Source organism: Mus caroli, chromosome 2 (genome assembly GCF_900094665.2).
Source record: "Mus caroli chromosome 2, CAROLI_EIJ_v1.1, whole genome shotgun sequence".
Taxonomy (NCBI): domain Eukaryota; kingdom Metazoa; phylum Chordata; class Mammalia; order Rodentia; family Muridae; genus Mus; species Mus caroli.
The window spans coordinates 71,025,240-71,041,408 of NC_034571.1; the positions used below are offsets into that span (position 1 = coordinate 71,025,240).

The following is a 16,169-nucleotide window of genomic DNA, read 5'->3' on the forward strand; positions in this document are numbered from 1 at the left end:
AGAACAGAGAGAACCCTGAGAAATAACAAAACAGATGGTGCCTGAGGACTCTAAGGCTGCAATTTCTACATTCACTTTTTTCTCCAAGCTCCACAAGACATGGGGGTAATAGGAAGTGCATGAACTGGAAGCTAAGAGAAGTGACAGAGTCACTTTGACAGTCCCCAGAATGGAATATGGTTAAACTGACTCTATTCACTTCAGCAGCCTAAGCATTTCCTCATGTTGACAGCAGTGTACAGATAAGGGTTTGTTTTGTTCTCTAATTGACAAAGTCACTTAAAATCAATGGACTGAAACACTTAAGAGAAGCAAGAGAGTGGGATTTTAATCTTGGCATGGAACTATCTATAAAGACATTCATTGTTTCTATTTTTGAAACTCAGTAAATATCAGTTTATACCTGAATGCCCAAAGATCATGACTGTAGACTCTGGAAGGCCCTTTTAGGGGAGACTTTCCTCCCTGACAAAGGAGAAGTACAGGAAGAGGGACTTCCCCTTCCTCTCTTGGGATACAGTGAGATTACAATTTTAAAATTGAAGACTATAGAAGACTTACCCTATCTAATACAAACTATTGTAAAATGGTAGACATTAAGACTGTGGGCATTCATTGCAGAGATAGACAAACAACCACAAAGAACAGCGCAGTGAGCTCAAAAATGAAGCCAGGCATTATTATAATAGGTATATATATCCCACATCACTTCTCAGAACCGATTTACGAACAACACAGCTGAGACAGGACATAGGAGCATCTCTTCCCCTATCCCCCGACAATGCCACTTAGCAGAAAAGGGACTGTGCTACTGATTTTTTTTTCTTGTTGTGACAAAAATATGTGATGAGAGGGGACATAAAGGAAGAAGAGTTTACTTTGGCTTTGTTTGAGGGACATAGTCCCTCATGGTGGGAAGACCTGGCATCAGCCAGAGAAGGCGTCATGGCGGGAGAGAGAGGCCAACAGGTTACAATGCATTCACCGTTAAGAAGCAAGGGGTGAACAGGAAGTGGGGCTGAACCACAAGACCTACTTCCAGTGACCAACCTCCTCCAGGAAGGTTGGATTTCCTAAGGGTTCCTCAACCTTCCGAAGCAGTGCCAAGAGCTGACAGAAGACTGAGTGTTCAAATAGATGGGCTTGTGTCTCACAGTTCACATTCAAGGCACAAAAGGACTATATCTCCCTGGACAGTGCACTGCTGCATAACACAGCCCACTGCCACTAGCCATGTTTCCCAAGTTCAGGGACCAACACCATTGCTACAGCTGATAATGTAAGGCTTCTACTCCTGCAAGTATAGACCTTGGTTTAGCCACAGTTTGCATGTTCAAGCACATCCAGCCCTTGATGCAGCCCTTATTTATCTTGCTGTCATTCACCCCTTGCATGGTGATGTTACAGCCGCCCGTGTTCTCCAGGCTCTTGGAACTATACCTCTTACACTCTTGCTTGCAGATTTAAAAGCACCATGGAATCTCACCTGCATATTCGAAAGCATATTTGAGACCACCTGTGATTAAAGAATTGAATAGGAACTTGCATGGATTTTAAATTACAGAGCCACCTCTTCCCCCGGAGGATTGGTTAGGTCTTGCTCTAGGTCTAGCCGTGGGGGACCTCACCTAAGAAGCCTAACGAACGTCAGAGTGAAGTTTTTTTCCAGAGTCTTTGCCTAGATGCCCACAGATTGGATTCCTTTTTTTTTTTTCCCTATCTTTAAATTCCATTAGCATCAGATGTATTTCAGTGCTGAGCAGTGAGTGCTGACTTCTGAATAGCATTCTTTCAATCTGTAAATCCAACTTTGACTTTATTTCAATAAAATGTCCTAGAGTTATAGATTCTGAAAGCCTTCTCCTGTTCCATCTGCTGTGTTCTCTTCAGAGGCAGCGAATTATCCTTACTTTGAACTTTCATTATGACTCTGCTCTTTTCATTCTCTCCTCTTTATAATTTACTTTTCTCCATTTCGTTTTCAATTTTGTTCTTCATGCTCCTTAAAGCATCTAGAGCTGTCTTTTATTTTCTTTCTGGCTTTCTAAAAATGTAATATTCAGTCCTGTATGATTTCACATTTTCTTCTTCCAAGTTCTACCAACAACATGTTCTGTCTCCTCCTCCTCTTCTCCCTCTTCAGCCTCTCCTCTTCTTCCTTTCCTTCTCTCCCTTCTCTTCCTCCTCTCCTTCCATCCTCCCTTTTCTCCTCCTCCATCTCCTCCCTCTCCTCCTCTTACTCTCCCTTCTCAATATATTTCTGACTTCTCTGCAGCTTCTTTTTCAGCATTTTTTTTCAGATCGACGGTGTTTGCTTAATCTCACTTCATGAAAAACCTTAGTCAACCTTTCTGGAATGTGCTCTACGTGAAGCCTTTGGTTTCCTCACTCTTGTTATGGCATCTTTGCACATATTCTATGCTTTTTATTATATGCTGAATTTTTTTATTAATTATGGAGGGAGAGATTTTCTAAAATGAGAGTCTACCATGTACAAACTGAGTTTGAATTACCCCTTATTTTTATAAATCAAGTTTTATTGGCACACAACAATGTACATTCTAATTTATTGTCTATGACTGGTTTTCTGCTATAGTGGCAGAGTTGAGTAACTGTACCAGAGAATGCCTACCGTGGAAAACCCAAGGTATTATAGGTAAAAACCTGCCAGCTCCTGGTCTGGGAAACCAACTCAGTTCTGCTCACTGGTTATTAGTGACAGAAGTGTGCAGCTTTAGTGCCATGGCTTTGTCTCTTATAGAGATAAGTCATTTCTCTTCAATGTGAAAGACAACCTCTCAGCCCCCAGTTTACGGTCTTTATTTGTAACAAGCTTTGGTTGTAACCTTGAAATCTTATTTGGTTTTCTCAAATGCTTCGCTGGTCTCTTTTAGTAATGTATCAGTTCCCTTCTGTATCGAGTTTAAGTGATCCTGCATTCATTTAATATGTTGTGAGATATTAACTAGTCTATCTGTTATAAAATTAAAACAGGTTTAACCTAGAAATCTAACTTTAAAATTTTTTTCTAAGTTGCCAGCACTTACCAGAATAACCCATCACTCTTTGTTTATAAATGTTTCCTTTGTCAACTAGGTGAATCAAATAGAGGATGAATGATTAACTAGAGAGGGAAATTGGTATATTGATCACAAAAATCTAAGGTCACAGATACAACTGTACAAAAAGGAACTTACTTTTTTTTTCTAGAAGTCAACTACATCTCTTCTTGAGCCTCAATTCTGCTTATTTTGACAGAAGGCAAAAGAGAACCCCTCATTTAAGTGCACCATGCCAGGTTTTCTCAGTAATTTCAGATGTAAACCGAGATATGGAAACTTCAGGGTGTGACCTGCAGCCTCCTGGGTGCTCTGGAGAGAAATGGTTGCCCTCCATTTCTTCCTTGCTATGGGGTATGAGACTTCACTGGCCTCTGCAACATCCTTCCTAGTCCTCAAGTCTAGGATGTAGTGCCCCACCTCCTACAGCCTGGCCAGGAGCCTTCTTCAGGTGCCAGCCTTCCATGTCAGCTTCTCTTAGGTATGGAGAAAACTACATTTGTCTTTCCTACTTCTCAGAGGCTTTAGAGAGCCTGTAGGACATTCCCTGCCCCTTGGCTTCCACCAACACTGACATCTCTCTACTCTTCCCTTACCATGTGCTCAGAGACACGTTTACTTACGATCATCTACCGACCCTTCCACTACCACTACTGTATGGAGAATTAAATAGGGGGCAACATGAGGAAGACCTGGGCCTGGGACACTGTGAGGAAGACCTGGGCCTGGGTCACTGTGAGGAAGATCTGGGCCTGGGACACTGTGAGGAGGACCCACTGTTCCACACATGTTGCTCTCCCCAATCTGATTAACTCAAGAGTCAGATCTTCTAGGGCTTTCTCTGTTCTTTTTCTAGTCTCTTGCTTTCTTCATTACTTTTAGTTATGATTCATTTAGCCTTTAGATTAGAAAATCCTGGCTCTTCCAAATGAAAGTTTTTAGTGTTTTGTTGTTATTGTTGTTTATTTGTGTGTGTGTGTGTGTGTGTGTGTGTGTGTGTATGCATGTGCACGTACACTTCTGTGTATGTCGGGGAGGGGCAAGGAATTGTGCATGCATGTGGAGTAGCTCTCACTTTTCATACTCTTTGTTTTTTGAGACAGGATCTCTTAGTGGCCTGGAGCTTGACAAACAGGCTGACTAGTCAGCGGACCTGAGGGATCCACCCATCTGCCTCCCCAGTGCTTAGGACAAGTGCGAGCTAGCAACTCTGGCTTTTTGGTGCAAGTCCTGCGGATCAAACTCAGGCTCTCCTTCTCTCAAGAGAAGCATTTTGCTGACCGAGCATTCTCCCCTGCCCCAAGTTTTAAGCTCTTAGAAAAACACAATTACAAGATTTTAAGCCCCATTTGTGTGCTTAAAAGCCCAGAATTTAGCCATTACTTTCTGTATTTGATATAATTCATCCCAGAAACTTTTTTGCCAAGGTGTCTATAGAATCAGATAGGGCCTTGAGAGGGGGCCTTCATGCAAATATTTTTCCTTTTTGCTTTGCCCCTTGTTTAGCTATTTTTTTAAATAAGGAGCAAATCTGTTTCAAGAACATTTAAATAGCTATTCAGTCAGAATTCTACTCACTGTTCTTCTTTGTTGCCCTTTCAGTAAGTTTTATGTCTATTAATACATGTTTATGTTCCTATATGAATTTTCAGAACTAAAAATTATGTTGTCAGGTTTCACATATATGTATCTATACATCCTAAACAATCTATGCAAAGTTTCAATACTCATTACAGTTTTAACCCCAGATTCTTTTTTTTTTTCTTTTGAAGACTATCTTTTAAGTTGGGTATCATAAAATACCATTCCCAGAGATGTTGAAATAGCTCTCAATCGCTAGACAATTCTTGGTCTTTGAACTCACTGAGTGGGCTCAGTAACCATCTGCCCAGGGTCTGAGGGGGTTTTGCTCTGCTCCTTTGCTTGCTTTCCTGCCCTCTTCTGAGGGTTGAGTGACACTGTCCTACTACAGACATGCTGGGCAGGCAAGTTCAAACAGGATGGGGGTGGGTGGAGCTGCACTTGCCTTCTAGTTTAGTTGTGTGATGTCTGGGAATCACACACCCAATCACAATCATCTGTTAGCTACACAGAGCTGAACGGGGCTCTAAGGTCCCCACCCGCTTAAAAGGACTACTTTTTAGAGTGAGGACAAGAAAAGAAGGAACAGACATCTAAAGGAGGGAACATCTCATATGTAAACTGTTCCCTAAGGAAAATACATATAAAGGAGGGAGCCTCTCATATATAAAATGTTCCCTAAGGAAAATACATCTAAAGGAGGGAACCTCTCATATGTAAAATGTTCCCTAAGGAAAATACATCTAAAGGAGGGAACCCTCTCATATATAAAATGTTCCCTAAGGAAAATACATCTAAAGGAGGGAACCCTCTCATATATAAAATGTTCCCTAAGGAAAATACCTCTAAAGGAGGGAACCCCTCATATATAAAATGTTCCCTAAGGAAAATACATTTAAAGGAAGGAACCTCTCATATGTAAACTGTTCCCTTGCGGGCTGAAGGTGTAAATGCAGCTGATCTGTTTGCAAGTTGAATTGCAGATACACCCAGCTTCCTTCCGCTCAGCCTTTGACGCCCGCACGGAGAGGAGAATAACTTACTGGGGATTCAATGTCTTCTAGAAGTAAGACGGAACAGCGTTCACATTTCAGCAGAGTTTGGGCCCGATGCATTATTTTCTTAACAATCTTTTCCAGATCAGTCTGTTCTTCAAAGAGATCATTGACCACCTCCAGCAAGGCCTGGCGACAGAGATGGATGTAGTCAGGAAGTATAAGGCAGAAACGCACCAGCCCTTCCTCCCTCAGAACTCTATGTAGCATCTTCTCCAATAACAAATATTTCATGTGGCTAATTTTTAAAACATTTATGGTTTTTCTAGCGTGGCTCAGCAATTTCACTTTATAACATACCCTGAGACCGAAAAATATAACCAGAGAATATAGCGGCGAGTGTAACAGTAACCGGTAGTTATTACATGTGGGTGCTTTACCCACTGCGGTGGCTTGTCTTCAATATGACTGAGCACAAAACTGACATTTTTTAAATAACAAGTACTTGGCTCTCTCCAGAGCATATTTATTTCAGAAAAGTCCAAAGCAGGCTTTCTTCACTCTTAAGAAAAAATAGCTTCATGACTCAATTTGATACCCATTTTCACTAATACCTACCTCTTTCAGAATTCTGAATTCTGAAAGAATCATGCAGGTGAATGTTATTAAAGCTCTGAGTGCATGCGTGTGTGTGTGTGTGTGTGTGTGTGTGTGTGTGAACACTAATCTCTCTATACAAGAAGAAATACTGCCTCACTCCCAGCTGTCCACTAGAACATTTCGATATTACTGGGTGTCTCAGGAAAGAAACGCTTGTTAAAATTATTGTTAAGGTGGCAGGTTGGGAAGCACATAAATTAATGGAAAAGATTAAATTACAAGTTGAGCACTGTGTACTCATTTCAAAACTAAGCTGCAGTAACCTATTACTCTCTGTAGCCAAGGGGAGCTTGCAATTTATGCTTCGAAGTAATATTTGTTTGGAATTTTTAGTGACTTTTGTTTTCTTCAGAATTTGCAGAACAATTAGCCTATTTATAGGTGGTAGAAATTCAGCTTCTTTCAGAGCCCTCTTCAGAGAATTACAGGGCCACTGGATTGGCTTGTGCTTTATTTAGTAGCGTTAGACAAGTTGTTCATTTGCCTGTGACCTTTCACACACACACACACACACACACACACACACACACACACAAAACCTCCATGAATACCCAGGTTCGAATTTATGCATCATAATGTCAATCAACAGCCCAGGGGTGTGGCTGATTCTCAACTGCTGGAATGGCTTGTCCTGAAATAATCTGAAACAAAACTTCTTCTCAGACTCCCTTGAGATAGAAAAGCATTTGAATGAGTTAAGGGATCCATTAGATGAATCTAGCTGAGGAGGATGTGGACAGGACGGAAGCTCCTGGTGAGCCCTTTCTTTGAAGAAAGACCATTGTTGAGGATAAGGGTCACATCGCCCCATGATTCCAAAGCTAAGAGAAACACTGGATTGAAAATACTATGTTAACTGAAGCCAGCCTCTTTGGCATTTGGACAGCAAACTGCCGTGAGAACTCAATGTGCTGTAACTTCATGGTCAAAGACGTTAAATGGAAGACAATTCTGACTCAGGGAAGAATCCACACTGGGTTATTCAGTTCCAAACAGCCATGAAAACATACATACAAGTAACATTATACAGGTTGAGCAGGTTGTGTTTATGTATTGAGAAATGTACATATGTATATAACAATAAATAATCAATAAACTTGAAAGACAGCAAGAAGGGATATACGGGAGAGCTTGAAGGGAGGAAATAGAAGAGGGAATGATCTAATTGTAATCTCAAAAAATAAAAGAAATAATTTTTCAAAGGGAGACAATTGTCTGAGTAATTACAAGCAAATTCCCTGTTATTAAGAGGGAAACATGATTACCTTAATCACTCAGATTATTTCTTCAGATGGATCATATTAACAGAACAATTATTTAACTTTTCAATTTGTTATGATTGTGTGGAGAGCCTCTGGACCTTCTCCACAAGAACATTTCTCTCAAAGGGGAAATTAATGCCCCCGGAGTCTTGCACTGACAAATCATATTACAGCAATTTCATTCTATCTAATTAAAAATTGCTGCTTTGCTAACGAATGGTGAAAGATTTTACAAATAGCAAAAAGGCTAGCTCCAGGAGAGGAGGAGAAGAGGGCACATCTAGAACGATCCAACAGTTGGAGGGCCTGTGGGAGCAGTTCCAAGGGCGGTGGGCTCTGCTTCTTGACATCACTTCTGTGTAAACCAGTTGTGCGCCTCCTTCCCTTCTACTCCTGAGCTGACGCTTGGATCCTCCTCTGCTCTGCTTTCGTCTCCACACAGTCTTCCCAGATTCCCTCAGCAGGTCTCCTGGCTTTACACGATCTCCACCCCTAATATTACACTCCCTCAAGGGTAGCTCCATATTCCAAGTCTCTGCTGCCCACAAACTTGTGCATAAGCCCAAAGTCTCCTTCGCTGTCCCCCACACCAGCAAGCCCTAAATGTTTTACCACAGATTTGGAGGGAGTTCCTCACTTCTTATGGCCCTAATGCTAGCCACCTTGTCTCTAGACTTCAATGGAGTCTTCTGGCTCCCCTCCCAGTCTTCTGTCACCTGCCCATTATCCCATCCTCCCCAGCCCTTCCCTGCTTCCAAGGAGGTCATGGTGTTTGCTTTTTTTAAATGAATTGCAATCAGCTCAAAATCTCCTACTGGCTTTCTACTAGGAGCCTTAAAATTAACAGTTCCTGACTTGCCCATAGGCCTTTCTCCCCAGTAGCCCTGAGTTCAGCTCTTTATCTTCATTGGCTTGTCTTTCATCCTCTCCTCGGATTCCTGAAGTGCCCCTATCCACAAACAACACAGGGTCTTTGCAGCTGCTGTGTCATGGTCTGGACACTCTGCACAGGTCTTCCAGTGGCTGGGCTTCTCACTTCATTCTCCTTCTATCAACCCCCTATAGATACCTTCCCATCAGCTCCAAAAATAAATATCTGCTTAATCAACCCTATCATAACTGTGCCTGTCCATCTCTCTCCCTTTATCTTTGTTTATAACGCTTGTCACTGTCTGACATTGTGTGGTGTTTCTTTTCTTTTCTTTTATTATCTATTGTTTCCACTAGACTAGTAAGCTTTGTAAGGACAGACAGTATCTCATGAGTACCACACAATATGTATTTGTTCATTGAATAAGTAAACTGTGCCATCCACAAGGATGAAAGGACTGTCTTAGGATAAGAAGCTTCCCTTAAGGAATAATGGGATTACAGAAGAGGGCCATCGTCAAATATTATAATAACGTGATGGGTACCTGCACTAGAACAAGGCAGGACCGGAAGTGGGGAGAGGAAGATGCACTGGGTCCTGAAGAATATGTGAGGCAGTTGGCAGGTGGAGGGAGAGGAGTCGTTGGAAACAGAGGAGAAAGGGGGGGGGGTATGGGGGGTTAAGAGTGTGATAAGATGAAACAAACAGGCTGTTATCTGGAAGTCGCAGAAACATCACTGGAATAGGAAATGAAAGGAATACTCGAGCAAGAAATGGTTCTAAAATGAACAGGAGAACCAGGTGGAGGAAGGGCGCACTATGCCCTGCTAAGGAAGACGGCTGTGTGGTCAGCAAGTGTTCATATGCTTACTATCAAATAGTCACTGTCATGATGCTTTTGTAAATACACTTTAATCTATTTCATTGGCTGAGGGATTTAATCCATTTTTAACATTTTCTTATTGAGTTTGTTTCTGGGTTATAACAATGATCTTCATATATATATAAATGTAGAGTGAACCTCGATCTCTGGTTGATAATTTAAGGCTGTATGAGTCTGTGGGTACATTTTACTGTGTGAGTCTACAGTTCCTGAAGGTATATAAGATCATTGCCTCTAATGTTCCTACAAAGCAGTGCTTCTTTGATGGTCCTACACGCCTTGGGTTGCTTCTTCTAGAAAACCTTAGAAAAAGAATCTGCAAGGAGTGAAATTGTGTTTGTATTAAACCATGCCCCTTGAAGGAACTAAACTAAAAATGCTGCTGTTTCAAAGCTAAAAGCACCGAGAATAAATATCCTCTGACACACAGTATAGACATGGGTTAATTTCCTTTTTTAAGAGAAACCAGTTCTATTTCCCAGAAACAACAGAAAATTTGTATTTTCTTGTAACCATAACTCATGTATTGTTTAAAAGGATCTTCAGCCCTGTCGTTCCAGGTTTACACAAACAAGAATGATCTTCAGACTAGACAATGATCATCCGCTACTTTTAAAAGATAGAGTGACTCACATAAGCCAGGAAGACAGCGAGCTTGAAGCTACTCACCCTGCTTCTTTCGTATTCTTTCCTTGAGGCAGCGAAGAGCTGAGCGTTAGATATGGCGATTCCACAGAACGGAAGATACATCTGCATAACCTGGGGCACAGAAAGCATTCAGAGCATTAGAGCTTCCACTCTTAACCAAAGCCCACATTTCCTGCCTCTGGGGCTTTTTCCTTTGAATCGAGAATGAGCCAGACTTTGAGTTGTTAACACTCTTAGCTTTAGGGGCACAGTTCTCAGAGTTAACATTAAGATGGTGTATATCAGTCTTTAACTGGGAAAGTCACAGTTTTAAAAGCATAACGGGAGTGAAACCAAAGATTCCAAGAGCTATATAATATGTAAACCATGCCTGTCAGGTTTAAATCCTCCTGCCTCTACCTCCCGAGTGCTGGGATTAAAGGCATGCGTCACCACGCCTGGCTTTTTAGTTCAACTCTGAAAAACCGAATGATAATGAAGAGAACTGGAATGTCCTTGGAACTTAAGGCACATATTCACATGCATACTTAGAGGTGGGCAGGACACGAGTGAATCCCTGTGTACATGCCTGTCTATAAAAGCGATCGCAGCATGTCCTGCCAGCTACCAGACTTAAGCATGCCTATTAGAACAGTTGTAGTGGGAATTTAGGCTCAAGACCTAGTGGATCCGTTTGAATCAGGTAGATATGATTAGGCAAGAACGCAAACTGGGATGGCTCTGCAGCAACCTTAAGGAAAGGCTCCGAGCCCATGAGAGAGAATGCCTCCTCCTTCCAGGGGTTAAAAATACCCAATTGTGCTGGGCCTGACCTTGAGAAACTCTCAACAGGAAGTCAAAGTCCGAGGCTCATTCTGACAGATATCCCAGTAAAAACTGAACGGACTAGTTCCCTGCACTTTTTGCAGCATAGAGGAATAAAAGACGTTTATCTGGGACTTCTCTAAAACCCGGTAGAAATGGCATGATTTGTAACGGTCTTTTTCTGTCTGCACAAAGGCGCCAAGTCACACAGAGCAGTTCCAGAAGTGGCCACCAGGGGCAGTGTATTGCTCGCCTGTGCAGATCACCCGCACAGGAACACCTGTGAGACACCTCTGGGATACCCAGAATAGGGTTACCTGGAATAAAGGATGACTTGGGGAAAATAAAAGCTGAAGCACAATTCCTACTCCCTATCATCTGTTATCTAACTCTGTCACACTCTGGCCTAGGGATCCCTAAAGGAATTTCAGAGCTCTTAAAGCTATGAAGTCATTCTTAGAGAAGAAAAGCAACAGGAGAGAAAACTAGAAGCAAAAGGCCCTACAAGTAGCTTATTTTGCAAAGCCTTCAGGATTCCATCAGTGAGTCTTCCAGTTGCCCTCCCTAAACAGACACTGCTTCTGATTCTCCTCTTTCCCGGTCCTTGCCCCTCTCCTTTTCATGCTTTAGTGTGTTTTCCTGTAGGCCAGTAGAGACTGGGTCACATCAAGCTGCAGGTATCCCTCCAGAACATGCCTGCCTTTGGCCAGACCTGGTTGGGGTGGGGTGTTTTGTTTAGTTTGTACTTTTTTTTTTTTTCCTGCTGTGGAGATGGTGGCTATTACATGGATTAAGGAGAGTTAGATACAAGTCACTGTTGTGAGTTCACTATGTCAGAAACATAGGTGAGCCCATTTGTATCTTTCATGATGTTATAATTTACTGAATAACAATAAATCCACAAGGTGAGTGGTTGCCATGACTGATAATCCAATTTCCCTTGATAACCCTGAATAGAGTGAACACAGATTCTTTTATCTCAATCTTAATTACTAATATGCCATATACCACACACTACAAATTACATTGTGTGTGCGTGTGTGTTACGGAATGACTGCAAAGGGTTAAAACAGCAAGGGTTTGGAGGAGTTTCAAAGAGGCCTAAGAGGCCAAAGCTGGGAAACTGGTAACGACCTAAGAATCTTTGTACTGATAACAAAGTAAACTGAGCTATGGAAGAAGCCAGAAGCTTCCATAGCAACTGGTGGTAGAGGCAGAATTAGCTATTGGGCTGTAGGGATTATGTGAAGTGAAGGGCAGGACCAGGTCTGGCAGACTGATGGATGGTGAGGTGGAGGGACAAGAGACTGCAGTTTGACAAGGCCGCATCAACACTGACTGACTACGCTGAAGCTCCCGAGACACTTGGGTGTTCTCTTGCCACCCCCTGATGGACACACTGGGTGCTCTTCTGTCAAGCTGGTGGGCTCTCATCATTTTCAGGGATGGGGTCTACCTTGTTATAGCGGTGTAGGGATGGCGCTCTTCCCTTGGCCTGCTATGTCTGTTCTTGGGCTTGGTTTTCCTGATACAATTTTAATGCAACCTGTGTACTCACGTTCTCAATGCACCACAATAAATTTATAAGGTGGCTCCCATTTAACTCCAAGAATAAGTCATTTGTCAGTCTCTGATTCATGGTTGGTATCAGACGGACGGTCCTATTCACAGCTCCATCCAACTGAAGGATCATCCTACATCTTCAAGACAGAGTCAGAGACTAATTGTAAAGTGGAGTCTCTTGGGGCAAGATACTGTTTTATACAGTAAAGACAAACTGAAAACCCAGTCTTACATAATATGGAGTAACGTAAAAGGCACAACCTGACCTTGGAAACTACTTATTTTACTCTCTGTCACTTATTCAGATTATGTTTGCCTCTGGGGCATGTCTAAGGTGGTTTGTAAGTCCAGCGAGAAGGAAGAAGAATGTAGAACAATGAACGCGGGAACTGTTCTCTAAAGCCTTGCTTCACTGGCCTTGTCATGCCAATATTGAGTTCCTTTTACCAGGCTTCATGGGTAATTTTTAAAATTCTGAAGATTTACATACTTTTAGATTTATTTTATAAGTATAAGTGTTTGTCCACATGTAAGTCTATATACCAAGTACATGCCTGATGCCCACCCAGGGAGGTCAAAGAGGGTGTCAGATCCTCTGGAACGAGAGTTACAGGTGGCTGGGAGCTGGACCCAGGACCTTTGGAAGAACAGTCAGTGTTCTGAACTGCTGAGCCACCTCTCTAGCTCCTGGAGGAATCCGAAACTTAAGTCACATCATTTTGTCCTTTTCATGGCTTTCTGTATGAAATTTAACAATTCACTTAGACACTCTGAATCTATATTTCTTTACCTGTATGAGACAAAGTTTATGGTAGTTTTTAGTTCTAATGTTTTGTGGCTCAAATAATCAGAAATTTCAATAAGGTATAATATTATATTTGCTAGACATGCTTGTAACTTACTAAAAAAAAAAAAACCCATCACTTGTAGTAGGAATTGACATAGACAAAGCTCTTCTATCAATTGGGCAGGCAGGATTCTGGGAGTCAGGCATGACGTTCAGATTTCTCTAAGAATTATCTCCCTCTGATCCTCACAGATACACATTCTACCAGTAGCTGCACTTTTGTAAGATGAGGAATGAGGTTTGTAAGGATACCAAATGCTCCTGGGAGAGAATTCTTCATGGCTTTCCCCTCCTCCCCACACCACTCCCTCTCTCGTCAGCACATTTTACAGAGGCGCTGCACTGTCAAGGATGTTTGCACAATGAATGCCCTTCGAAGGCAGACACAGCATCTCCTTGCTAGTAAAAAGCAGAATTATTTGCTATCCAATATAATAAAGATTATTTCTCCCACTGGACGGGTAAGCTTCGGTTGCCTTGAGTTTGAGGTTGCTCCTGCTCCATGTGCAGTTATAAGTCTAAGAGCCCAGCACAAATGCTGATGCTCTGGTTAGTTTTCTTCCTGTTAGTAATAAACTAGTCTCTGTCACGGAACCAGGAGTCTTGTATCTCTTGCCAGCGTTCCAGAGATACGTCCTTGCAAGTGAAGTAGAATATGACTTTTTAATAATCAACAAGGCCACCTAGATGGTAGGTGGTGGAGGTGGGGCTAAGCTTCTTATTTAATTCAGTCAGTTTGAGGCTGGAACCTACTGTTTTCACTTCTATGGGGACCTGCCTCTCAGAGAAGTATGAATCTCTCATATGGTTACTGCGATGGTCTAGTTAACTGCCGCACGAGAGGAGGTGGGGATTAGATGTTTGAGAGGCTCCGAGAGGCTGTAGAGGTTCTGGGTCTGGAGAAGAAAGGTCTCTAGTGATAACCTACCCTCAGGTGAGTTGCTGAGCTGATGGGTCAAAACCAATCCTCACCAAGGAATAGACCCTGAGAGATGCCGTAAGATGATTACAGAGGTCAGACTTTCTGAAGATTCTAACTTTACAAGAGATTACCAGCAGGCCTAGACCTCACCCCCGGATGAGGATGTAACGTTCAGATCATACTTCTTTGGGTAGAAGAGGAACTGTAAAGGAAATGACAAACCACTTATGACCTGCTAAATGTTGCAGGAACACAGAACTGGTTGTAAGTAGGGGGACTGTCAAAGCAGAGCAAGTGGGTGAGGATCCTGTGGTGCAGAAAGTGGGTCAGGCACCAAGAACGAGGCTGTGTCGTGCAAGTGCTCGAGAATAGCCCAAGGTCCCATTGCCTATTAATGGAAAATCTGTTTATTTACTTTTGTTTCTGAAAAAAAAAAGCAACTGAAAATCTTGAATTTTCAAATAGTTGTTTTGTTTATTATAATGTGGTTTTTGTGTGTGTGTTCTGTGTGTGTGTATGTGTGTGTGTGTGTTGTACTGTATTTAAATAAAAAAAAACCCACTTAAATCACATTGGCAGGATTAATTCTTTTAGTCCTTCAATTCATGCCACTGTGTCTTAAAATGTCTCTCCCAGTTTTAGTCTTTACCGGTAAATGATATTGTCACAACCTTAGGAAAAGCCACTCCACAATTCTCCATCTGAAACACCTAACAGATGTCACTTTCACGGACTGTGTTCACATACACATAACCACCCTATCTTAGTGAAGCTCAAATTCAGCAGAGGTCAAAGATAACAACCTGCGAATACAAACCAATTATGAAGCATTTAACACGATATTTTGAATGTCAAAAGAACCCTGGCTGGCTGTCTTCTTTTGTGAACTCTGATCTGTTGAGTGAACGCTCCCGCTGAGGCATTCAAACAAAAGCAGGAAGCAAAATCAGCTGGACCTGGGAGCTCCCCATCCGTCTAATTTAGCAAGAACTGCCTGGCCACCTTCTCAGACACTGTGCTAATGATGCAGCAGGCTCTGTCAGTCACACTGACACCTTCTTCCACACTTAACTATATCCCTAAAATGACTACTAACGAGCTCAGTCTCCTGCAATATTGGAGCTAGGTAGTTAAGTCAAGTATGAGCAAAAGTGGAAGGCACTGAAGATGGACCCTCCTACATAACCAGCAACTTGTAAAACTTGGAATGGAATGAAACCGCAGGACTAATTACTAATCAAAGACAGGGTCTGGAGACTTGCTATTGTAAACTACCAGAAAGATGAGACTTTAAAAGGCTTTCAGTAAAGAACAAAGCTGCACTGCTCTCTCAATGGGCCTGTCACTCACCTGCACAGCAAACCAACCCACAGGAAGTGGCCCATTCCAGACTCCTTAGGAAACAATGTATAAAGCTAGGCAAGTATGTAGGTTTGCACTGTGATTTCTCTGCCATTGCCCAGTCTCTCCCTCGAAAGTGTTTTCTCCAAATGGTCCCCTTGACCACTGCTCACTCTTACCCTGCGAGAGTGTCCCCACTTTACCATATTATATTCCCTATCTTCTACACTAAACACTCTACGTGTTCAAATTCTTTCAACAGAGATGACAAAGACTATGGAACGTGACCAATAAGGGCTAAGATGTAAGTTCCAATCTGAAGTTAAAGACCTTCTAAGATTTGACTCCATAGCTGTATCTTCTACAATCTAAGATTCAGCAAAATGAAATGAGCCCTATCCTGGCTCACTTCCCAAATGACATACAAAGAGCCTAATTCCACTGTCTTCTCTACCACCTGCATCACCTTAGATCCTCGCTCCCCCTCCGGCCTTCCTTATCTATTTGTGTCTAGCAAAATGTTAATGACTTTAAAAAAATAATTTGGAAACTCGAGTTGGTTTTTTTCTTTTTTTCTTTTTCTTTTTCTTTTTCTTTTTCTTTTTCTTTTTCTTTTTTTTTTTTTTTTTTTTTTGTTTAGCATGGGGGAGACAGACAGGATTGTGAGTTCAAGACCCGGCTGTCTGAGAACCTATCTCAGAAAAAAATACATAGCTCAAAAGAAAATATATTG

General features: G+C 42.0%; 1 protein-coding gene across 2 annotated transcripts in view; it reads right to left on the reverse strand.

Annotated features, from left to right (window-relative positions):
- The window catches only part of Pde11a (phosphodiesterase 11A), a 350,512-nt gene that overhangs the window by 220,972 nt on the left and 113,371 nt on the right, over positions 1 to 16,169 (reverse strand). For both annotated transcript variants that reach the window (XM_021181980.2, XM_029474559.1), the window contains exons 3-4: positions 9,981 to 10,070; positions 5,684 to 5,824 (exon numbers count right to left, since the gene is read on the reverse strand). In XM_021181980.2, the coding sequence (XP_021037639.1) occupies positions 5,684 to 5,824; positions 9,981 to 10,070 (231 nt within the window). The remainder of the gene's footprint in view (positions 1 to 5,683; positions 5,825 to 9,980; positions 10,071 to 16,169) is intronic.